Source organism: Musa acuminata, chromosome BXJ1-10 (genome assembly GCF_036884655.1).
Source record: "Musa acuminata AAA Group cultivar baxijiao chromosome BXJ1-10, Cavendish_Baxijiao_AAA, whole genome shotgun sequence".
NCBI lineage: Eukaryota > Viridiplantae > Streptophyta > Magnoliopsida > Zingiberales > Musaceae > Musa > Musa acuminata.
Genome location: NC_088336.1, coordinates 30,465,994 through 30,490,014, shown reverse-complemented (window position 1 = coordinate 30,490,014; position 24,021 = coordinate 30,465,994). Strand labels below are relative to the sequence as shown.

The window sequence follows — 24,021 nt, the reverse complement described above, 5'->3', positions numbered from 1 at the left end:
AAAGAGTCCATGATTTAGAGTCCCTTTAAGATATCGTAGAAGTCTCTTAACCGCAGACCAGTGTAGAGTAGATGGTTGCTGCATAAACTGTGATAATTTGTTCACAGCAAATGAGATGTCTGGACGCGTGAGAGCTAAGTATTGTAAAGAGCCAACAACTTGGCGGTATTGAGTGGGTTCCGTAGCAGGACTTCCATCTGATAATTTGAGAGAACCGCTAGTAGAGATGGGGGTTGTAACTGCATTTGCATCCTGCATGTTTGTCTTTAATAACAAATCTTGAATGTACTTGCGTTGTGATAAAAGGAGACCAGAAGATGTGAAGGTAGCTTCGACGCCCAAAAAGTAGCTCAAGGGTCCGAGATCCTTAAGCGAGAATCGAGCTGCCAGCTGTTTGACGAACGCTTGGATGCTGGCGGGATTGTTGCTTGTGACAATAATATCATCCACATATACCAGAATATACACTGTGTTTCCATGATGATATCGCAGAAACAACGAAGTGTCAGATTTGGAGTTAAGAAAGCCGACAGAAGTCAAAAATGAGCTAAGTTGAGTGTACCAAGCTCTCGGAGCCTGACGAAGTCCATAAATGGCTTTTCGAAGTTTGCAAACATGCTGTGGATACTGAGGATGAGTAAAACCGGGGGGTTGTTGCATAAAAACATCTTCAGATAGAGATCCCTGTAGAAAGGCATTATTAACATCCAATTGTCGTAATTGCCAGCCTTTAGTGGTAGCCAGACTCAAGATAAGCCGGATTGTAGTGGGTTTAACAACAGGACTAAACGTCTCAGTGAAATCAACTCCAGGTCGTTGATGGAACCCTTTGGCGACCAGGCGTGCCTTATATCGAGCAACTGAGCCATCTGGGTTCCGCTTAATTCTAAAGACCCACTTACACCCGATGATGTTTTGTGAAGGATGAAAAGGAATTAGATCCCATGTTGAATTATGGAGGAGGGCATTATATTCCTCGCTCATGGCAATACGCCAATGCAGAGATTTTTGGGCTTGAGTGAAGGTGGTGGGTTCAATGTTGGGGGATGAGGAATTCATGACAGCTTGTAGGTTAAGTACTTGACGAGGTTTAAAAATACCATGCTTAGAGCGAGTGGTCATAGGATGATTGGAGATGACAGGATTAGGAGGTAATGTTGGGTGAGGATCAGTGGCACAAGCCGGGTCAAGTGGAGACACGTCAGGGGCACTTGGGCGAGAAGGAGGTAAAGAGGATGGTTGTGTTTCGGAACATATTGCCCCATCAATTGGAGAAGAGTGGAGTGGAGTAGGAACAGAGGAAACGGGCAAGTGTTGAACTGGAGTGATATAGTGCGGATCAGGAGGGGAGGAAGTAGACGAAGACATGGGAGGCTCGTCCGATTGATCCGAAGGTATACTCCAGTGAGATAGTGAAGTGGTCCGTATGGCAGGATATGAAAGGAAAGGTAGACTCAACAAAGATAACGTGACGTGATACAAAGATTTTGTGAGTGTGGAGATTATAGCAGCGGAAAGCATTATGGTCAAGTGAGTAACCAATAAAGACGCAAGGAGAAGATCGGGATGTTAACTTATGAGAGGCATAGGGACGTAACCAAGGATAACATAAACAACCGAACACGCGGAGTTTACGAAGGTTAGGGGGTTTGTGGAACAGTGTGTCAAAGGGGGACTGGTGTTGTAGAACTGGTGTAGACATCCGATTAATTAGGTAGACAGCAGTTTGAAAGGCTGCTGTCCAGAAAGTTGAAGGCATGGAAGCCTGATGTAAAAGTGTGAGTCCAGTTTCTACTATATGCCGATGTTTGCGTTCGGCAGAACCAACTAGTTGAGGAGTATGTGGAGGAGACTTGAGGTGTTGAATGCCACAAGCTGAGAGATGAGAGACACCTAGCCAGTCCAATTGGATTGTCGACTCTGGTGCCTCTCATCACATCACCGCTGATCTTCAGAATTTGTCTCTTCACAATCCCTATGGCGGCAATGAAGATATCATCATCGGTGATGGTAAAGGACTTTCTATAACTCATACTGGTTCCACAACGCTTAATTCTGGCTCTGATACCATGTTAAAATAAAGAGATAAATGAGTTGTAGAAGAAGAAGTTGAATGTTATTGACATATCCTCCGTCTTTATATACAGGTTAGAAGGAGAAGTTTCCTCAACGGGTTAGAGGATTTCCCTCAACAGAGTAGAGAGATTTCCTCAACAGTTAGGGAAATCTCATCTACTTATCAGCCGCGACGGCCCCGAGGCCACGGCTAAAAAAGTTGTTTCCCGCAACAGTAACCATATGTCCTATCCATCGCATATCCAACCATGACTAACATTATTATCATAAGTAGATATATAATTGATGTATATAAGGTAATTCCCCTAAACATTATATATTAATATACAAGTAGCCGTTCTTCTCAGGTTGAACTCAAAAGACTCTTCCTCACGTGATTTCGCTGATCACACTGAAGCATCACGTGGTTACGCTAATATTAGATAGAAATTATAACCTCACATACGTGTGTATATATATATATATATAAAGTTTCCTAACATTTTTAAATTAATGGTATATGTCAAATCAAGGATTTTACTACATAAGTTGTGTAAATATTTATGGTATAGAAATTTAATCGTCGAATTAATTTAAATGAGTGGATATTAACATAAGTTAAGTGAGGAGGATGATATATCACTCACTACTTGACATTGAAGTAAATTTGTGTACAAAAATATCACAAGAAACAATTCCGTATCTGATTCCCTCTCATCACCAACCAATTCGTCGTCCCTCTGCAATTTAGACTACTATGCTCATGGAGGATCTGATTCCCGGCCTCACCAACGACGTGGCACGCGAGTGCCTCGCTCGAGTCCCCTTCAATGCCTTCCCCACCCTCTTCTCCGTCTGCAAGCTCTGGCGGCAGGAGCTTCGCGACCCGACGTTCCACCGATTCCGGAAATCCACCGGCATCGCACAACCCGTGGTCGTTGTAGTCCAGTCTGTGCCTGACATCGCCCAGTCCGGCAGGCCACGGCCTGTGGTCTACCGCCTCGTCATCTTCGAACCGGCCACCGGTGTTTGGAGCTCCCTACCCCCCAGCCCCGACCTACCCTTTGGCCCCCCGCTCTTTTGCCGGCTCGCCGCTGTTGGTACCGAGCTCGTCGTCGTCGGTGGCTGGGAACCGCATAACTGGGCCACAACCGACAAGGTCCACGTCTATGACTTCCTAACCGGTGAGTGGCGCCGCGGGTCCCCCGTCCCGGACCCGCTGCGGTCCTTCTTCGCCTGCGCGGCGATGCACGGTTCCGACAAGGGCTGCCGAGTAGTGTACGTAGCTGGCGGGCATGACGAGAACAAGAACGCGCTGCGGTCCGCTTTCGCGTACGACGTGACGGGCGACTCGTGGAAGCCTCTGCCCGACATGGCGCGGGAGCGCGACGAGTGCTGCGCGGTGATCCTGCGCGGCAAGTTCCTCGTCCTCGGCGGGTACTCCACGGAGGCGCAGGGCATGTTCTCGCGGAGTGCGGAGGTCTTCGACGCGACCGCGGGGAGTTGGGGCCCCGTGGAGGAGGCCGTGCTGGAGAAGGCGGCATGGCCCGTGACATGCGTCGCGGGAGAGGACGGGAGGATGTACCAGTGCACGGGGAAGGAAGTGATTGTACGGCTAGAGGGCGGCGCGTGGGCTACGGTGGCCGAGCTGCCAGGAGAAATGAGGCTGGTGCTCAACGCGGTGGCGTGGGAGGGGAAGCTCATGGTGATGGGGTTAGGAAGGAGCGGCGGCTCCCTTGTGGCGAACATTCTCGACATGAAAGCAACTACGACGATGACGACACCGGCTTCGGCGTCGTGGAGGAAGGTGGAGGTGCCACCGGAGTACCAAGGGCGCCTTCTGGGGGTGTGTTGCTTGGTGATCTAACCATGGAGCGTCGTAAGGGTTTGGAGATTCGTGCAGTCGTTGATGGTTTGTCATTTATTGTCGGATCAGGTGTTCAAAACCAAATTAAGCTTTAGATAACATCACACTGTAAATTATGTTACAATTTGTTGTTGTTATATATCTTATTTCTTTATATTTTAGAGAAAGATATTTTGCAACATCCTGATTACTAGTAAACATGCAAGGATAGGAAAAATTAGATTATATATTAGAGAAAGATATTTTTCAACGCCTCGCAAAAAGGATTTAAATACTATAAGTAAACCAAATAAAATTAAAACATTAAAAATCATTTTGATATAATATATTAAGATATATATATATATATATATATGTATATATATATATATATATTTATATATTTATATTAGCTTAAAAAGAACATCATGGAAATATGTACTAAAGAGGAGGGTGAGGAGAAAAAGGAGGAAAAAGAAAAAGAGAATATATACGTCTATTTATAAATGGATAGTTTAAAAATATTTAAAAAAATAAAATAAGATTGTAAATATTAAAAAAGGGATTACAAATGGTAATCTTGGTTTTATCCTTTCCCTACTTAGGATGAAAATGTGCTTAGATTTTTGCTTAAGACCTCGTCAAAATACATGAATATGTTCTTTTAAGATGAACTGGTCTGATTTAGTTTACTAAAATCCTACTTAACAATTTTATTCTCAAAATTAAAATAAATTACACTTGATTATATCATACATTCAAAATATCTCTAATTTTAATAATCCCCAAAAAATTGAAATTTTGATATTTAATTATCATATAATTCTTAAAATATAGAAAAAAGTATTAATCTTCTTAGAATTATGTCATAGTTATTATATGAATGTTAGGGTTGGTTTAGTGAAGATTGATGAAGTTACATTTAATATTAAATTAAATTATACTCAATTACAGGACCTATTAAAAGATTTTTAAATTTAATAATTAGTTATCATAAAATATCGTAAATATAAAAGATGGTACAAATCATCTTAGAATCATAATTAGATAGTTTAGTAAAAGTATAAGTTGGTTTAATAGAAGTTGGCTAAGTTATACTCGCAATGGACTAAATTATACCTCAACATATTCAAAAAAAATTTCTAATTTTAATAATTAATTATCATACTATCATAAAATATAAAAAAAATTAAAATAATAAATATTTTAAATATGCCCTGATCATTTTGTAGAAGTTGTTGGTTTAGTGAAACTTGATCAAATTATGCTAAAAAATGAACTAAGTTATACAATACCAATTCAAAAAATCTTAAATGTTAATAATTAACTATCATATATTCTCAAAAAATAAGAATTAATATTAATCATCATAGTTATTTTGTGATTTTTTGTGTTAGTTTAGTAGTATTTGATCCAATTACATCCATTTCATAACTCATCCAAAACATCCCAAAATTGAGTTTGGTTCATAGGTTTTTTTTGTCACAAAGAAAAAATAAACCATCATCCTATAAAAAGTGAATAATGAAAACTTTCTTGATAAAATGACCAATAAACTAGTAGTGGATAATAAGTTAATTGTTGAATTAAGTTAAATTAAAATTCATGATATTGTAGGATAAAAATTTAATCATCAAATTAAGTTAAATAAGTAGATAATAACATTAGGTAAGTGAGTAAGATATATAACTACCTTAGACTTTTGCTTAAATGACTTGGATGAATAAAAATGCATAAATCGATTCTTTTAGAATGAACCGATTCGATTTGATTCAATGACTTCCTACCTAACAAAATTAGAATCAAAATTGAAATAATTTACACTTGATTATACAAACTATTCAAATAATAATAATAATAATGATAATATCAAATTTAGATAATAAATTATCATAAATATCTTAAAAATAGTAAAAACAGTAAATTTTGATTGGTTTAGTGGAAGTTTATTAAGTTATATTCAAAATTGAACTAAATCACACTCTATCATAGAACCTATTCAAAAAATGGTTACTTTTAATTATTATTTATTATAAAATTTATAAAATAAAAGATGATAAAAATCATCTTAGAATCATGACCAAGTAATTGAGTAAAAGTTTGAATTGGTTTGATGGAAGTTGAAAAAGCCATATTCGAAATTATATTAAATTACACGTGAACATATTCAAAAAATATTTAATTTTAATAATATTTTGTTCAAAAAATAAAAAATACTAGTCATCTTAGAGCATGTCCTAATGATTTTGTACGGAAATGATTGGTTTAGTAGAAGCTGATAAAATTACATTCCTAATTAAACTAAGTAGCACGACAATAAAATACCGATTAAAAAACATAAAATTTGATACTTAATTATTGTAAGTTTTTTTTTTTAATAAAAACATATAATAATATTAGTCATCTAAGAATCATCATGTTCTTTTCACATAAAATGACCAGTTATTCTTCTCTTTTTCAGACATCACGTGGTTAAAAGCCTCTATAACGAACAAAACTGTAGCAACGACCATACACTGGTATTAGAAATTAAATAAAACCTTACATGTATGTATTTATTTATAAGTGATCAATTATCAATAAAGTTATCCTAACATTTCTAAATCTATGATATATGTCAAATCAAGAATTTTAGTAGGCCATATAAATATTTATAGTATAGAAAAAAAATAAGGGAATATTAACATAAAGGTAAGTGAGGAGAAGATTTCACTCACCACCTCACATTAAAGCAAATTCGTGTGCAGTATTGTATGAATAACTCCGCTTCTCCTCCTCATCACAACCCATTCCCTCTTAATTGTATAGCACTCTGCCCATGGAGGATCTGATTCCCGGCCTCACCGACGACGTGGCACGCGAGTGCCTCGCTCGAGTCCCCTTCAATGCCTTCCCTACACTCTTCTCAGTCTGCAGACGCTGGCGGCAGGAGCTTCGCGACCCGAGGTTCCACCGGCTCCGGAAATCCAACGGCCACGCTCAAGCCGTTGTCGTTCTGGTCCAGTCTGTGCCTGACTTCGCCCGCTACACAGGGCCACAAACCTTGCCCTACCGCCTTGTCATCTTCGAACCGGCCACCGGTGTTTGGAGCTCCCTCCCACCCTGCCCCGGCCTACCTCATGGGCTCCCGCTCTTCTGCCGGCTCGCCGCTGCCGGTACCGAGCTCGTCATCATCGGTGGATGGAAACCTCCCGAGGGGGCCACAACCGATGAGGTCCACGTCTACGACTTCGTATCTGGCAAGTGGCGCCGCGGGTCGCCTCTCCCGAGCCCCCTGCGGTCCTACTTCGCCTGCGCGGCGACGCACGATTCCGACGAGGGCTGCCGAACGGTGTACATAGCCGGCGGGCATGACGAGAGAAAGAACGCGTTGCGGTCCGCTCTGGCGTACGACGTGGCAGGTGACTCGTGGAAGCCGTTGCCCGACATGGCGCGCGAGAGCATCGAGTGCCACGGGGTGACCCTGCGAGGTAAGTTCCTCGTCCTTGGCTGGCTCTGCGCAGAGGCCTTCGACGCGGCTGCGGGGAGTTGGGGCCCCGTGGAGGAGGCCGGGGGGGAGGAGTTCTACTACTCCAAGACGTATGTCGCGAGAGAGGACGGGAGGCTGTACCGGTGCTTGGGGAGGGAAGTGATGGTACAGCTGGAGGGTGGCGTGTGGGCTAAGGTTGCAGAGCTGCCGGGCGAAATGAGGAGGGCGCGATACGCGGTGGCGTGGGAGGGAAAGCTGATGGTGATGGGCTTGGGGCACGATTATGGTTTTTTGGCGAACATTCTCGACATGAAAGCGACTACGACGAGGACGACAATGGCTGCGGCGACGTGGAAGAAGGTTGAGGTGCCGCCGGGGTACGGAGGATCCGTTCTAGGAGCGTGTTGTTCGGTGATCTAAGCATGGGGCATCGTCAGGGTTTGCAGATTCGTGCAGCCGTTTACGGGTTATGATTTGTCATTGGACGAAGGGTTCAAAATCAAATACAGCCTTGGGGTAACTTTATGTTGATAGATCATGTTACAGTTTATTGTTATATGTCTTTTTCGAGGGGTAAGATTTAGGGTTCGAGAGAAACATATTCCGTACCATCTTATTTGATAAATATATTATTATTAATTTGATCATAAATATTTTAAATTTGATAAATTATGAGTCGATTATCATACATGATACAATCATAAGAGATACTGTTGTGGGATCTAACCATTGGGTGGTTTCGATTTAGTCAAGACTTTAAGGCACAGGAGCATCCGAAAAACCCACGCGACAATCTTACGAGACGATTGATCGGGCCACGAGGTGATACCAAGATGGTCTTTCGGGTGGAGTTCGAGCATTTCAAACGAATCCAAGATTGGGCTATGTTATGAGGTGTTTTCCGATATGACCCCTTTGAAGTTCAGGTTAGCTTTAGGAAGATTTGTGGTCTTACATTTCTTATAATTAGATTGATTGATAATTTTAATACTAAGCCTACCAAACTGATTATTAAATTTATAATAAAAAATTATCTTTTTTACTAAATATGGATTAGATGCAAATACAACTCTATCTCAAATAGTAGTAACAAGATACTACTAGCCCAAGATTAAACTAAATAGAAGAAAAGAAGAAATCGAGATGGAAGTAAAAATAAGAATATATTAAACTTTTCAAAAGAAAAATATTTATAAAATCTTACATCTAACCCTAGACTTGAGCCTTATAGGCATGTATACTTGAAACTTGGATATGTCTGTACATATAGGTTTCACCTACTTATAGGTTGTTGTTTGAATGTCATTGACTGAGTCGGTACAACTTGGTCTTGACCTGAAGGTGTGAGGTTATTCGAGAAACCCTTGTGGCGATCTTGCATGACAGTTGATGTGGCACTAAGGTATCCGACATGATCTTTGAAGTGGCTTCTAAGGATTCGAGATGGTCCCAAAAGTTAGCCATGAAGTTTCCAGATCCGATCCTTCTGACACTCAAGTTAGCTCTTTCGGGATTATGAGTAGTGTGGAAGGTTTTGGAGAGAGGCTCGACCTTTGGGCAAGTGTTAGGGATCGGCTTTTATAATCAAGTGGTAAAGGAGATCACTCGTAATTATCATAAAAGCCTCCCCTTGCTTTGCATACATGGGCGACAGAGTCAAACGGCCTCTTGCGAGTTGTCGTCCACGAAGGTCGACCGAGAGGGGGGAGGGAGGGGGGGAACAAATCTAAGTGACCATCAAGGGACCACTGTCTACGACAGTCGATCAAATTGATCCATACGACATCTCATGGACTATTGTCCATGAGGGTCGATAGGCCATTATTCCCCTTCTACATCGTTGCCGAGTGGGGGGATGACCTGACTCTCATCCTCTATGTTTGCTCCTTTATAGTGGTTTGCTAGCGAGCTATGATTGGTACCAAAATATTATCTATGAAAGGTGTAGAATATTAATTTAATCATGAAACTCTTATATCTAAAACCATATTCTAATCAACTTATCTAAAAATTAAAAATCATCTTATCAATTTATCTTAAAAGTATTTATCTTTAATCGACTTATTTAAAGGATAATAATTTAAAATACCCTAAAAAGATATAGATATAAATATTTGCAGTACATCACTTGCACCAAGCTATGAGCTCCCTCTACCCTTGTCCCAGAGTACCCTATGGGCTCTCGCTCGTATGCCGATTCGCTATTGTCGGTACCAGTACATCGTCGTTGGTGGATGAAAACTTTCCACCTGGGTCACAACCGACGAGGTCCATGTCTATGACTTTGTATATGGCGAGTGGCATTATGGGTGTCCCCTCCTGAGCCCCCTGCAGTTCATCTTCGCCGGCGGACAAGACGAGATCAAGGACGTGCTGGCGTATAATGTGGTGGCGACTCATGGAAGCCCTGCCCGACAGCGTGGGAGCACAACGAGGTGATCTTGCGCAACAAGTTCCTCATCTTCAACAAGTACTCCATGGAGGTGCAGGGCATGTTATCATGAAGCAAAGAGGCTTTCGTTGTGATCGTGGGGAGTGGGGGCCCCGTGGAGGAGGCTACGCTAGGAATACACAATGTCATGTTATAAAGCATATTATTTTGGCATCCACCTCACGAGACAAATCAGCTACCACAGCAGACTCGGTGTGGCAGCCCAAAGTCGACATGTCGCACCGAGCCAACTCAACACCATGAGCCCGAGGCTAGCCAGCCGCCTAACACCATCCCCTTGCACCCAGTCCTCTCAAGCTGTACGGGGCGGTGTGATCAAGTATCGGGCCACACAAGAGGTGGGAAGCAGTGTCGAACAAGACTGAATCGAGCATATTAGACGTCGCCTGCACCCAATGCACAGGTTGACCGCCTGCTGCGTAAGCGGGCATTAAACACCCACATACGATGACGATCGGGGATCGGGGATCATTAAAGCTGCCACATACGATCGCACGTAGGAATAATGGCAAGGGTTGGACCTTATATACACACACTCCAACTCTTACTAACTTAAGCATCATAGTGATCGAGTCGGAAATTCTCCTCCCGATTTCGACCTGTGTGTAAGCACCCGACGAATGACAAGAGGAGTCATCTTCAACCTCCATCCGTAGGAACCCAGGTCGCAACCCTTCAATCCGACTCTAAGCCACTATGCTTTAGCTTAAAGACCGTACTGATAACCTTACATATTGGGATAGATCAAACCGTACTGACACCTCAACCAAAGGTGTAAAACACAGTGCATTGCGAGAGCGGACGGGAAGATGTATTGGTATAGCTATGACAGCTGATCTGCCACCTGAAATGAGGGTGACGCTCTAAGCGGTGGGCTGGGAGAGAAGTTGACAGGAACAAAACAATAATAATGGTGATAAACTAATATTAGACATTATATATATATATATATATATATATATATATATATATATATATATATATATATATATATATGATCAATAATCAAACTAAACAGCCTAACATTTTTAAATTTATGATATATGCCAAATCAAAGATTCTACTATATAAGCTAAATGATATATTTTAATTTATGGTATAAAAAATTAATCATATTAGTTAAATAAGTACATATCAACATAAGGCAAGTAAGGAGGGTAGATCACTACCATACATAGAATAAATCTGTGTGCAGTATTACAGAAACTAATTCCGCTTCTCCTCTCTCTCATTACCACCCAATTCGTCTTCGTTCCCTCTACAATTTAGAATACTCTGCTCATGGAGGATCTGATTCCCGGCCTCACCGACGACGTGGCACGCGAGTGCCTCGCTCGAGTCCCCTTCAATGCCTTCCCTACACTCTTCTCAGTCTGCAAACTCTGGCGGCAGGAGCTTCGCGACCCGAGGTTCCACCGGCTCCGGAAATCCACGGGCAACGTTCAACCCGTTGTCGTTCTGGTCCAGTCTGTGTCTGACTTCTCCCGCTACACAAGGCCACGACCCTTGCCCTACCGCCTCGTCATCTTCGAACCGGCCACTGGTGTTTGGAGCTCCCTCCCCCCCTGCCCCGGCCTACCTCATGGGCTCCCAATCTCTTGCCGGCTCGCCGCTACCGGTACCGAGCTCGTCATCATCGGTGGATGGAAACCTCCCGAGAGGGCCACAACCGACGAGGTCCACGTCTACGACTTCGTATCTGGCCAGTGGCGCCGCGGGTCCCCTGTCCCGAGCCCCCTGCGGTCCTACTTCGCCTGCGCGGCGACGCACGATTTCGACGAGGGCTGCCGAACGGTGTACATAGCGGGCGGGGATGACGAGAGAAAGAACGCGTTGCGGTCCGCGCTGGCGTACGACGTGGCAGGTGACTCGTGGAAGCCGTTGCCCGACATGGCGCGCGAGCGCATCGGGTGCCACGGGGTGACCTTGCGAGGTAAGTTCCTCGTCCTTAGCTGGCTCGGCGCAGAGGCCTTCGACGCGGCTGCGGGGAGTTGGGGCCCCGTGGAGGAGGCCGCGGGGGAGGAGTACTACTACTGCAACACGTATGTCGCGACAGAGGACGGGAGGATGTACCGGTGCTTGGGGAGGGAAGTGATGGTACAGCTGGAAGGTGGCGTGTGGGCTAAGGTTGCAGAGCTGCCGGGCGAAATGAGGAGGGCGCGATACACGGTGGCGTGGGAGGGAAAGCTGATGGTGATGGGCTTGGGGCACGATTTTGGCTTTTTGGCGAGCATTCTCGACATGAAAGCGACTACGACGAGGACGACAATGGCTGCGGCGACGTGGAAGAAGGTTGAGGTGGCGCCGGGGTACCGAGGATTCGTTCTAGGAGCGTGTTGTTTGGTGATCTAAGCATGGCGCATCGTTAGGATTTGCAGATTCGTGCAGTCGTTTACGGGTTATGATTTATGATTTGTCATGGGACGAAGGGTTCAAAATCAAATACAACCTTTGGGTAACCTTATGGTGATAAATCATGTTACAGTTTATTGTTATGTGTCTTCTTCGAGATGTAAGATTGAGGGTTCGAGAGAAACATATTCCGTACCATCTTATTTGATAAATATATTATTATTAATTTGATCATAAATATTTTATACTTGATAAAGTATGAGTCGATTGTACGTGATACAGTCATAACATATGATACTATTGTGGGATCAGACCATCGACCGTAGGTCGACAAGATTCAGTCAAGACTTGAGGACAAACCCACATGACAATCCTACAAGGCAATTGATCTAGCCTCGAGGTGACACCAAGATGGTCTTTCTGGTGGAGTTCGAGCATTTGAGACGAATCTGAGATTGGGTCGTGTGTCAGGGGTGTTTTCCGATGTAACCCCTTTGAAGCTCAAGTTAGTTTTAGGGAGATTTGTGTTCTTACAAATCTTCTAGTTAGATTGATTAAAAATTTTAATACTATGTTTGTCAAATTGATTATTGTAATTCATAATAAAAAAAAATCTTTTTTACTAAGCATATCTTAAAATATAAATATAGATTATCACTTGTAACTCTGTACCATGTGAAAAAAGAGATGGATTAGATGCAAATACAACTCTATCTCAAATAGTAGTAATAAGGTGCTAACCCAAGATTAAACCAAATAGAAAAAAAAAGAAATCTAGATGGAAGTAAAAAAAAGAATATATTAAACTTTTTAAAAGAAAAATATTTATAAAATCTTACATATAACCCTACACTTGAACCTTGCATGGATACTTGAAACTTAGATATATCTACACATATAGGTTCCACCTACTTATCGATTGTTATTCGAATGCCGTCAACCATGAGTTGATATAGCTTGGTCTTGACTTGAAGGTTCGAGATTGTCTGAGAAACCCTTGTGACAGTCTTGCATGACATTTGATATGGAATTGAAGTGTCCAAGGTAATCTTCGAAGTGTCTTCTACGAATTCAAGATGGTCCCAAAGTCAAACTCGAGGTAGGTTTCGGTCTCCTTTGTGGATTCCTGCACAAAGGTTAGTATCAAAGAGTTTTCCAATTCAATCCCTTTGACTCTCAAGTTGGCTCTTTCGGGATTATGAGTAGTGTGAAAGGTTTTGAAGAGAGGTATGATCCTTGGGTAAGTTTTGGGGGTCAGCTTTTATAATTAGGTGGTTGAGGGGATCACTTGTAACTGTCACAATAGTCTCCCCTTGCATACGTGGGCGATAGGGCCAAATGATCTCTTGCAGGTTGTCGTCCATGGAGACCGACCGAGGGGGGGTACAAATCTGAGCGACCATCCGAGGACCATTATCCATGGTAGTCATCAAATCGATCAAAACGACCTCTCATAGACTATTGCCTACGAGGGCTGATAGACTATTATTTCATTCCCACGTTTTACCAAGTGGGAGGATAATTTGACCCTCATCCTGCATGTTTGTTTCTTGATCGATTAACTAGCGAACTAGGATTGGTATCAAAATATTCTCCGTCAAAGGTGTAGAATAATAATTTAATTATAAAACTTTTATATCTAAAACCATATCTAATCAAATTATCTAAAAATTAAAAATCATCTTATCAATTTATCTTAAAAATATTTATCTTTAATCAACTTATTTAAAGGATAATAATTTTAACTACTCCAAAAGATATAGATATAAATATTTGCAGTACGTCACTTACACCAAGCTATGAGTTCCCTCTACCCTTGTCCCAAAGTACCCTATGGGCTCTCGCTCGTATGTCGGTTCGCTACTATTGGTACCAGTTCATCGTCGTCGGTGGATGAAAACTTTTCACTCGAGTCATAATCGACGAGGTCCATGTCTATGACTTCATATTTGGCGAGTAGCATTATGGGTCTCCCTTCCCAGCCTCCTACAGTTCGTCTTCACCTGCATGGAAACCTCGATTCCAATAATGACTGTTGAGCAGTATACATAGCCGACGAGCAAGATGAGATCAAGGACGTGCTGGCGTATGATGTGGTGGTGACTCGTGGAAGCCCTGCCCGACATAGCATGGGAGCACAACGAGGTGATCTTGCACGACAAGTTCTTGATCGTCAGCAAGTACTCCATGGAGGGGCAGGGCATGTTATTGCGAAGCGAAGAGGCATTCGATGTGGCCGTGGGTAGTCGGGGCCTCGTGGAGGAGGCTGCGCTAGGAATACACCGTGCCGTGTTATAAAGCATATTATTTTGGCATGCACCTCACGCGACACATCAGCTGCCACAGCAGACTCGGTGCGGCAGCCCTAAGCCAACATGTCGCACCGAGCCAACTCAAAATCATGAGCGCGAAGCCAACCAACCGCCTGACACCATTCGTCTGCACTCACTCCGCTCGAGGTTGTATGCGGCGATGCAACCAAATACTTGGCACACAAGAGGTGGGAAATAATGCTGAATAAGATTGAATCGAGCAGATCATATGTTGCCTACAACTAATACACGAGCCGACTGCCTGTGATGTCAGCGAGCATTAAACACCCACATACGATGACGATCGGGGATCATTAAAGCTGCTACGTACGACCGCATATAGGAACAGATATAAAAGCCACCCCTAGGAATAGCGTCGGGGGTTGGACCTTATACACACTCACCAACTCTTCCATCTCCAACTCTTACTAACTTAAGTATTGGAGGGATCAAGTGGAAAATCCTTCTCTCGATTTTAACCTTTGTGCAGGCACCCCGCGAACGACAAGAGGAGTCACCTTCAACCTCCATTCATAGGAACCTAGGTCACAACCCTTCAATTCGACTCTAAGCCATTATGCTCTAGCTTAGAGATCGTATGGGTAACCTTGCACATTAGGATAGATCAAATCATGCTGATACCTCGATCACGATATAAAGATACAAAACATTATGTATCGTGAGAGAGGACGGGAAGATATATCGATATATGGGCTATGGCAGCGGATCTGCCCGCATGAAATGAGGGTGGCGATCTACGCAGTGGGGTGGGAGATAAAGTTAACAGGAACAAAACAATAATAATGGTGATAAACTAATATTAGAAATAATAACCTTATATATATATATATAAGTGATCAATAATCAAGTACCTTACCAAACAGGCTAATATTTTTAAATTTATGATATATGTCAAATCAAAGATTCTACTATATAAGCTATATGATATATTTTAATTTATGGTATAAAATTTTAATCGTCTTAGTTAAATAAGTAAATATCAACATAAGGCAAGTAAGGAGGGTATATCACTACCTTACACAGAATAAATATGTGTACAGTATTACATAACCTATCTCTCGTTACCACCCAATTCGTCTCCGTTCCCTCTCCAATTTAGAATACTCTGCTCATGGAGGATCTGATTCCCGGCCTCACCGACGACGTGGCACGCGAGTGCCTCGCTCGAGTTCCCTTCATTAACTTACGCACCCTTTTGTTAGTCTGCAAGCTCTGGCGGCAGGAGCTTCGCAACCCGACGTTCCACCGGTTCCGGAAATCCATCGGCATCGCTCAACCAGTTGTCGTGCTGGTCCAACCTGTGCCTTATTCCGCCCAGCCCACCTTGCCAGGGCCCGTGGTCTACCGCCTCGTCATCTTCGAAACGACCACCGGTGTTTGGAGATCCCTCCCCCCCTGCCCCTTCCTACCTCATGGGCTCCCGCTCTTCTGCTGGCTCGCAGCTGTCGGTACCGAGCTCGTCGTCGTCGGTGGATGGAAACCTCCCACCTGGGCCACAACCGACGAAGTCCACGTCTACGACTTCTTATCGGGCGAGTGGCGCTGCGGGTCCCCCCTCCCGAGCCCCCTGCGGTCCTACTTCGCCTGCGCGGCGATGCACGATTCCGACAAGGGCTGCCGAGAGGTGTACATAGCCGGCGGGCGTGACGAGAGAAAGAACGCGCTGCGGTCCGCGCTGGCGTACGACTTGGCAAGCGGCTCGTGGAAGCCGTTGCCCGACATGGCGCGCGAGCGCTACGAGTGCCGCGGGGTGATCCTGCGCGGCAAGTTCCTCGTCCTTGGCAGGTACTCCGCGGAGACCTTTGATATGGCTGCGGGGAGTTGGGGCCCCATGGAGGGGGCCGCGGTGGAGGAGGAGGAGGAATACCCCGCGTTGTATGTCACTGGAGAGGACGGGAGGCTGTACCGGTGCGCGGGGAGGGAAGTGATGGTACAGCTGGAGGGCAGCGTGTGGGCTAAGGTTGCAGAGCTACCGAGCGGAATGAGGCAGGCGCTATACGCGGTGCCGTGGGAGGGAAAACTGATGGTGATCGGCTTCGGGCACGATTATGGCTTTTCGGCGAACATTCTCGGCATGAAAGCGACTACGACGAGGACGACAATGGCTGCGGCGACGTGGAAGAAGATTGAGGTGCCGCCGGAGTACCGAAGATCCGTTCTAGGAGCGTGTTGTTTGTTTATCTAAGCATGGCGCTGACAATGGCTGTGCCGACGTGGAAGAAGGGTTTGGAGATTCGAGAAGCCGTGTACGGGTTGTGATTTATGATTTGTCAAGGGAGAAGGGTTCAAAATCAAATAAAACCTTATAACCTTATACTGATAAATTATGTTACAGTTTATTGTTGTTGCTGCCTCGAGCCATTGACCAAATAATCATTACGGCATGGTACTGTTTCGAAAGCACGGACCCATCCAAGAAGCCCAAGCGGATTGCGTGGGTATGATTCAAGTGTGAGGCTGGGTGACATGTAGACTCTTGAGGCTTTGCTGGCCCACGATGATCGACTTGTGGCCCTTCGTAAGCGCAGTTCGTCTATTGATGGAAGTTTATAGTTGTCTCGAAGTATGTCTTGGCCTTGTCTAATGATGCGCCATGTCACTATGAAGTGCTCATATGACGCTCTAGGGTCCTGCATAATTGGTTAGTATCGGGGGATATCCTAACCTGACCTCTCCGATGCTTCAGTCAGTAGAGAAAGTGGATAGGGTTTAGTAAAGCTTAGGAGTTTTTAGGTCGAGTCTTCTTACCCTATTTGATTTCATAGGTGGGCTTTTATACCTGATATATCGGTGGAGGGTGGTCAGTTGCTCGTCCCCCATTTAGCTTCTTGTATCATCAAGGGTTTATTTATGTCCACGGCTAGTGAACACTCCTTTTCGTTAATTATATCATGGAAGGACAATTGTGAGCATACCATCTGTTAGGATAGGGGTATGCTTGAAGTGGAAAAAGGATGGGGATCAACGTCACGTGCCCAAAGAGTCAGGCCATGTCATCAAAAATTAATACTTCCCACGATTAAGCGTGCGACCCCTTCCAAAATATTGGCCGAGGGCGATAGATCGCTAGCGACTAGTGGTGCGATCAAGGGGAAGCTAAGAAGTCGGGTCTGGTCACCGTGTACCGATTGTCGACTCGTGAGGGGATTGTGTTCCAATTGATGATCACGTGAGGGGACGGTGCGAGCTTTTGCGTATATATTGATTCTAAGTGACAGCCCATGATTGAGCGATTCAGCAAAGCAATGCATGTGCCATTGCTTTTTCTATTATGCCTCATTGACCTTTTTCCGAGGGGTCAAAATAGGTGGAGGTTGACGGATCATTTCCGTGAGTGGCATGAGCCTTTGCTTAGATGGCCTTTTCAGCTTATGTGACGGGGTGAGTTAATAGCACTGTTATTTTTTCTATCAATTATTATATATCTTATTCCAAAGGTAAGATTTAGAGTTTGAGAAAAACATATTTCGTACTAGAGAAGTGTATTATTATTAATTTGATCATAAATATTTTAAGCTTGATAAATTAGGGAGTCAATTATCGTACGTGTGATACAGTCATAACATATGATACCCAAACGGATGAGTTATTCTATCGATTAGCTAATGGTTAGAATGACCATATGATACCAAAGCATCTCAGTGACTCAGTCACTGAGATGCTTTTATATCAGAACTCATCAATAAATGATTCATAATCCATTCATGTTCTAGAAAATAATAATATAGTCCATTGCCACCGTGCTCTTGGCACGTATGATGGCGATGCAGACGTGCACTGCTATCGAAAACGAGAGTACACCTTTTGTAGGGAAAGCGTGGATCCCGGCCTTTGCCTTTGCCTTTGGGAAGGAACGTGACGTGCTAATTGGCGTGAGACGAAGCTGACAATCCACTCACAGTAAAAACTCATGTACCTGTGTGGTCTTGTAATGGAGAGAGGCAGCCGTACTCACATCACATCCTTAAACAATTATCCGTCGCAAATGATGAGGACAAGTACACATGCTTTTACCAATTATGTGCTCCTTATCCAATTCATCTCTGTTGCCCGGCCTCGAATACCTCGCTCGAGTCCGCTTCGATGTCTTCCCGCACCCTCCTTCCAAGCTTTGGGAGCACGGGCTTCGTCGCCCCACGTTCTATTGGCTCCGGGCTGCGCTTGACGTCGTCCTCTCCACGTTCTATTGGCTAGTACGTATGTTTCATGGTATATTTTTATCTTATTATATATATATATATATATATAATATAAAAATTAAGAGTATAAATAATTTTATGTGTCATGATCTATTTTTCATAGATTACATTGCAATATATAATATCAACTAATTTAACGCTCTAGAATCACCTATGTGGCATATGATTAGAAAAGGGTATGAAGAAGTGTTGGTTATTGATTAGATTTATAATTTTATATGTAAAGCTTATGATGAGTTATCAATATGCTTAATACCTAATGAGTAATTGTTTGAGAACCTGTGACTATTCGTTTATTTTCTAAAGTTTTTATTTTTATTTTTTTTCGCTTTTGCGTACCAAATGTTTATTGAATTATTTATAACACTATCCTTTTTGTGAGATATCAAAATTTATTTACTGCTCATTTTTTAAACTAATTAATTTACTCCTTTATATACCCTTTAAGAGATAAGTGAGTTTACAACTAGGCTAACCCTTATGTGGACAAATAATATAAGGATGTTTCACAACTTCGGTAATCCCAACAAATTCCATCACGTTGTGGTATTAAAGTGGGCAAGCAATTTGAGCAAACAACAAAACTTAACAATGTTACCATGGTGAAGCATCGTAGTGAATCAAGCAAGATTGGGCAAACTAGACTATTGCCCTAAGCAATCGCAGGAAGGCTACAAGTGCAAACTCATTCTTTAAGCTATTGGAGTTGCTCAATAGGAGCGCAACAAGGAAAATGGTAAGTGAAAAGTTGACTATTCTCTATAAGTGAAGAAAGTATAATTTGTAGTATCAACCAAAAAGAGAAACCCACATTGATGTCCTTAAAAGTGAGTCTAAAAGAACTTTATCAAAGCCAATAAAAGATTTTTTTAGTAGAGAACTTATAAGATAAAGTGAAATCCTGGATCAATAATGTCGAGTCACAAGTAGATCGATTGACGAAATAGACCAAAGACTCCATGTAGCACCTACATGAACTTATGGCAAAACTCACATGCAGGATTATGTTGTTCATGAGGGCTCTTAACGAGGGAACAACACCCTTGTTACTCCAATACAAAACTTGATGGCACCTGTGATATATTGCTATGGGAGTGCCAAGAATGCGGAGGAACTTATGAACTTTTAATTTAATATAGAATAATACTTTAAAGCTATGAGGCTCAATTCTAAAGAAGTCATAGTTTCAATAGCAATCATATATCTAAAAGAGATTTAGCAATGTCGATATCGAGTGGACACATGAGAAAACTTGAAGTGAGAGTTGTGAACTCAATTCCTTCTTGAGAACACTGAGTTTATCCAAAAAGGATAAGTTGTTCAACTTATTTGATAGTCTAAATATATAGTTACAATAGAAACTGCATCGAAGGAATATCATCGATTTGGTCGGGACAATTACAACTAAAAAATGGCTCACAAATTTTGTTATTTTAAAGAACTCTAGGAGAAAGAAATAATCTTTAGGAAATTGCCTATCTAAGAATTCCTAAAGAAGGAGTCTGCAATCAAGCAAAAAAAAAGGTTCCCATAAAGGATCGAATTCAAAAGGCAAGGCTCCAAAACCTAAATGATATTTCTTATATGAAGGACCATACACGATGAAGGAGTGACCACAAAAATGAATACCTAATGCATTAATAACATTAATCCATCCTCCTAGAATAGACAAAGACAAGGTTGTCGTCCTTAGTTCGAATAATTTAGAATTCACAACAATGATAAGGAGTCACAAGGATCCCAGATAGGAGAAATATGTTAAACGTATTGTAGGGTCAAGTGGGAGACAACGTAAATATGAAGTAATTGAAAATAAGATCCTAAAATCGAAAGTATGCTTCTTGTATTTAGGACTGCACATGAAGAGGAGTACCCACAAAAGTATGCTCTCAATATATTAACAATATCAATCCATCCCCCTAGATCGGACAAAGGCAATATTGTCATCCTTAGTTCGAGTACATCGAAATCCACAACAAAAATAAGGAGTCACGAGAATCCCAAATGAGAATAATATGTTTGTTGGATGTGTTGCAAGGTTAAGTGGGAGAGAACGTGAAGATGAAGCAATTGAAAGCAAAGAGCAATGAGCAGATATATGTGGACATCAAGCTAAATGATCAAATAACTCATGCAATAGGGAACACAGATGCTACCCACAATTTCATTGCTGATCAAGAAGTAAGACAACTTGGGCTAAACATAGAGAAAAACTCAAGTGGATGAAAGCTATAAACTTGAAGGCTAAAAAGATCTTCAAGTTGCAAAAGAGATTCCTATAAAGATTAAGACGTGGAGTAAAAGCACAAACATAATAACAGTGCAATTGGATGACTTCCAAATGATCCTTCAAATAAAGTTTATGTACGCGACGAAGATGGTGCTAATATCATTCTTAAACTCTCTATGCTTGATTAGGAGGTGACAATCCTTGCATGATTCTAGTTTCTTGAGGATGAACTAAAGACCCACAACAAATATCAACTTTGCAATAGAAGAATGGGTTGTGAAAAGATGAATTAACTTTTGTGGCTATAATAAAATCGAAGCCACTTGATGTGGAACTCACTCATGAAACTATTGTGATAGAAAATATTTTGAAGAAGTTCACAGATATTATGCTACTTGAGTTGTCAAAAACTCTACCACCATGCAGAAGCATGGATCACCATATTGAGTTGGAGCCAGGAGTGAAGCATTCAACGAGACTACCATACCACAGAACTTAGGAAGCAACTAGATGAATTGCTAAGCGATGGTCTCATTCATAGTTCTAAAATACCATTCGGAGTTATAATCCTCTTTTAGAAGAAATAAGATAGGAGTCTTCAATTATGGATTAACTAATAGGTCTTAAAAAAGATATAGTAAAAAATAAGTATCTCATCCCACTTATCGCGAACTTGTCAATCAATTAGGTAATATAACATATTTCTCTAAACTTGACATTCGATCGGGGTACTCATAAGTGTGTATAGTCGAAGGTAATGATGATGTCTTTTGGTCTAACTAATGCTCAGGCCATTTCCTTAACATATGCATTTTATTCTATTATTTTTAAAAAACGATAACAAACGACACAATTATAAAAGAGTTATACCATTTCCTATTTGCCGAACTATGAATTAGAAAAAGAAATTGAAAGATGATGAAATAAATAATTTATCACAAAAAAGTGACGATAGAAATATGTAATAAATAAACTTATGCACCAAATAAAGCCTGATTTGGGTTTTTATTGGGCTTGGGCTTGGACATCAAATCCCCATCTCCTATGAACATCCACATGGCTCTGCTGACTTAGATTATATATTCCCAACAATTCAAGTGACCAATTAATTTAGTGAAAATTGATTCAATTATCATCAAAATTAAACTAGATTATGTTCAACTAAAAAATATATCTAAAAATTTAATTTTAATAATTAATTATCATAAATTTTAACTATGGTGGTTTTGTGAAGGTTTGGATTGGTTTTCATGAAAATTAATCAAGTTTCACTCGAAATTAAAGTAAATTATATTTGATTACAATATGCGTTCAAAAAATCTCAAAATTTAGTAATTAATTATTATAAATATATAAAAAAATAGAAAAACAATATTAATCATTTATGAATCATGTTCTACGTATTATGTGAATGTACTAAGAGTCTACCTTAACAACTAAACAGCCTAACAATTTAAATTTATCATATATGTCAAATTAAGGATTCTACTATATAAGTTATATGATATATTTAAATTTATGGTATAGAAATTTAATTGTCTGTTAAATAAGTACATATCAACATAAGGCAAGTGAGGAGGATATGTCACTGCGTTGCATAGAATAAATATGTGTACAGTATTACATAAACTTAACTCCGCTTCGCCTCTCTCTCTCATTTAGCACCCAATTCGTCTCTGTTCCCTCTGCAATTTAGAATACAGTGTGCGATATGATTCCAGGCCTCACCGACGACGCGGCACGCGAGTGCCTTACTCGAGTCCCCTACAATGCCTTCCCCACCCTCTTCTCAGTCTGCAAGGTCTGGCGGCAGGAGCTTCGCGACCCGACGTTCCACCGGTTCCGGAAATCCACCGGCATCGCTCAACCCGTTGTCGTCCTGGTCCAGCCTTACTGCACCTACTACAACAGTCCAGGACTCATGGTCTACCGCTTCGTCATCTTCGAACCGGCCACCGGTGTTTGGAGTTCCCTCCCCCCCTGCCCCAACCTAACCCATGGGCTCCCGCACTTATGCCGGCTCGCCGCTGTCGGTACCGAGCTCGTCGTCGTCGGTGGATGGAAAATTGACACCTGCCTCACAACCGACGAGGTTCACGTCTACGACTTCGTATCTGGAGAGTGGCGCCGCGGGTCCCCCCTCCCGTGGCCCCTGCGGTCCTCCTTCGCCTGCGCGGCGACGCACGATTCCGACAAGGGCTGCCGAACGGTGTACGTAGCCGGCGGGCATGACGGGAGCGCGAACCCGCTTCGGTCCGCGCTGGCGTACGACGTGGGAGGAGACTCGTGGAAGCCGCTGCCCGACATGGCGCGCAAGCCCTTCAATTGCCGCGGGGTGATCCTGCGCGGCAAGTTCGTCGTCCTCCACAGGCACTGCGCGGAGGCCTTCGACCCGGCCGCGGGTAGTTGGGGCCCCGTGGAGGAGTTGGTGCCTCCGGGGGAGCAATATCCGACGATATGCGTCGCGGGAGTGGACGGGAGCATTTACCGGTGCGTGGGGAGGGAAGTGATGGTACAGCTAGACGGCGGCGTGTGGGCTACGGTGGCCAAGCTGCCGAGCGAAATGCGTGTGGCGATGAACGCGGTGGCATGGGAGGGGAAGCTGATGGTGATGGGAATAGGGATGCGCAACGGCGCCCTTGTGGCGAAAATTCTCGACATAAAAGCAACTACGACGATGACGACACCGGCTTCGGCGTCGGCGTCGTGGAGGAACGTGGAGGTGCCGCCGGAGTACCAATGGCACGTGGAGGTGGCTTGTTGCTTGGTAATCTAAGCGTAGAGGAGGAGTACCCGTATGATTGCTGGCATCACATCATCAGCACTACAAAACCTAATCTTAAAGTAGCACCCTAAAAAAAAGAGGTGAGCAAAATGTCACATAAAGACACTAGTATTTTTAATATTCCACATGTTAGATATCACCGCGTGATTGCAAACGATATGTATTGTATATGTGTCTGCAGCATTAAAAAATATATATATGGTAATATTTTTATATTTTCATCTTCTATGAGACCAGTTTACACATAATTTTCCAAATTTTTTATTCTATTTCATTTTAACTTAACCATTTATTCTATTA

At 42.6% G+C, this 24,021-nt stretch overlaps 5 protein-coding genes across 5 annotated transcripts; all 5 read left to right on the top strand.

Annotated features, from left to right (window-relative positions):
• Window positions 1–2,772: 2,772 nt before the first annotated feature.
• On the top strand, window positions 2,773–4,076 carry LOC135595062 (F-box/kelch-repeat protein At1g15670-like). Its single transcript, XM_065085571.1, has one exon. It carries the CDS (start codon window positions 2,813–2,815, stop codon window positions 3,920–3,922), a length of 1,110 nt encoding a protein of 369 aa, XP_064941643.1. The 5' UTR covers window positions 2,773–2,812; the 3' UTR covers window positions 3,923–4,076.
• A 2,574-nt stretch (window positions 4,077–6,650) lies between these two features.
• On the top strand, window positions 6,651–7,971 carry LOC135595061 (F-box/kelch-repeat protein At1g80440-like). Its single transcript, XM_065085570.1, has one exon. The coding sequence runs from the start codon at window positions 6,720–6,722 to the stop codon at window positions 7,788–7,790; it is 1,071 nt and encodes a 356-aa protein (XP_064941642.1). The 5' UTR covers window positions 6,651–6,719; the 3' UTR covers window positions 7,791–7,971.
• Window positions 7,972–10,978: 3,007 nt separating this feature from the next.
• Window positions 10,979–12,360, top strand: LOC103969876 (F-box/kelch-repeat protein At1g15670-like). The gene has a single exon (XM_009383514.3). It carries the CDS (start codon window positions 11,104–11,106, stop codon window positions 12,172–12,174), a length of 1,071 nt encoding a protein of 356 aa, XP_009381789.2. The 5' UTR covers window positions 10,979–11,103; the 3' UTR covers window positions 12,175–12,360.
• A 3,209-nt stretch (window positions 12,361–15,569) lies between these two features.
• On the top strand, window positions 15,570–16,692 carry LOC135594829 (F-box/kelch-repeat protein At1g15670-like). Its single transcript, XM_065085337.1, has one exon. The coding sequence runs from the start codon at window positions 15,619–15,621 to the stop codon at window positions 16,690–16,692; it is 1,074 nt and encodes a 357-aa protein (XP_064941409.1). The 5' UTR covers window positions 15,570–15,618.
• A 5,825-nt stretch (window positions 16,693–22,517) lies between these two features.
• LOC135594828 (F-box/kelch-repeat protein At1g15670-like) lies at window positions 22,518–23,712 on the top strand. The gene has a single exon (XM_065085336.1). It carries the CDS (start codon window positions 22,648–22,650, stop codon window positions 23,710–23,712), a length of 1,065 nt encoding a protein of 354 aa, XP_064941408.1. The 5' UTR covers window positions 22,518–22,647.
• The last annotated feature ends 309 nt before the right edge of the window (window positions 23,713–24,021 follow it).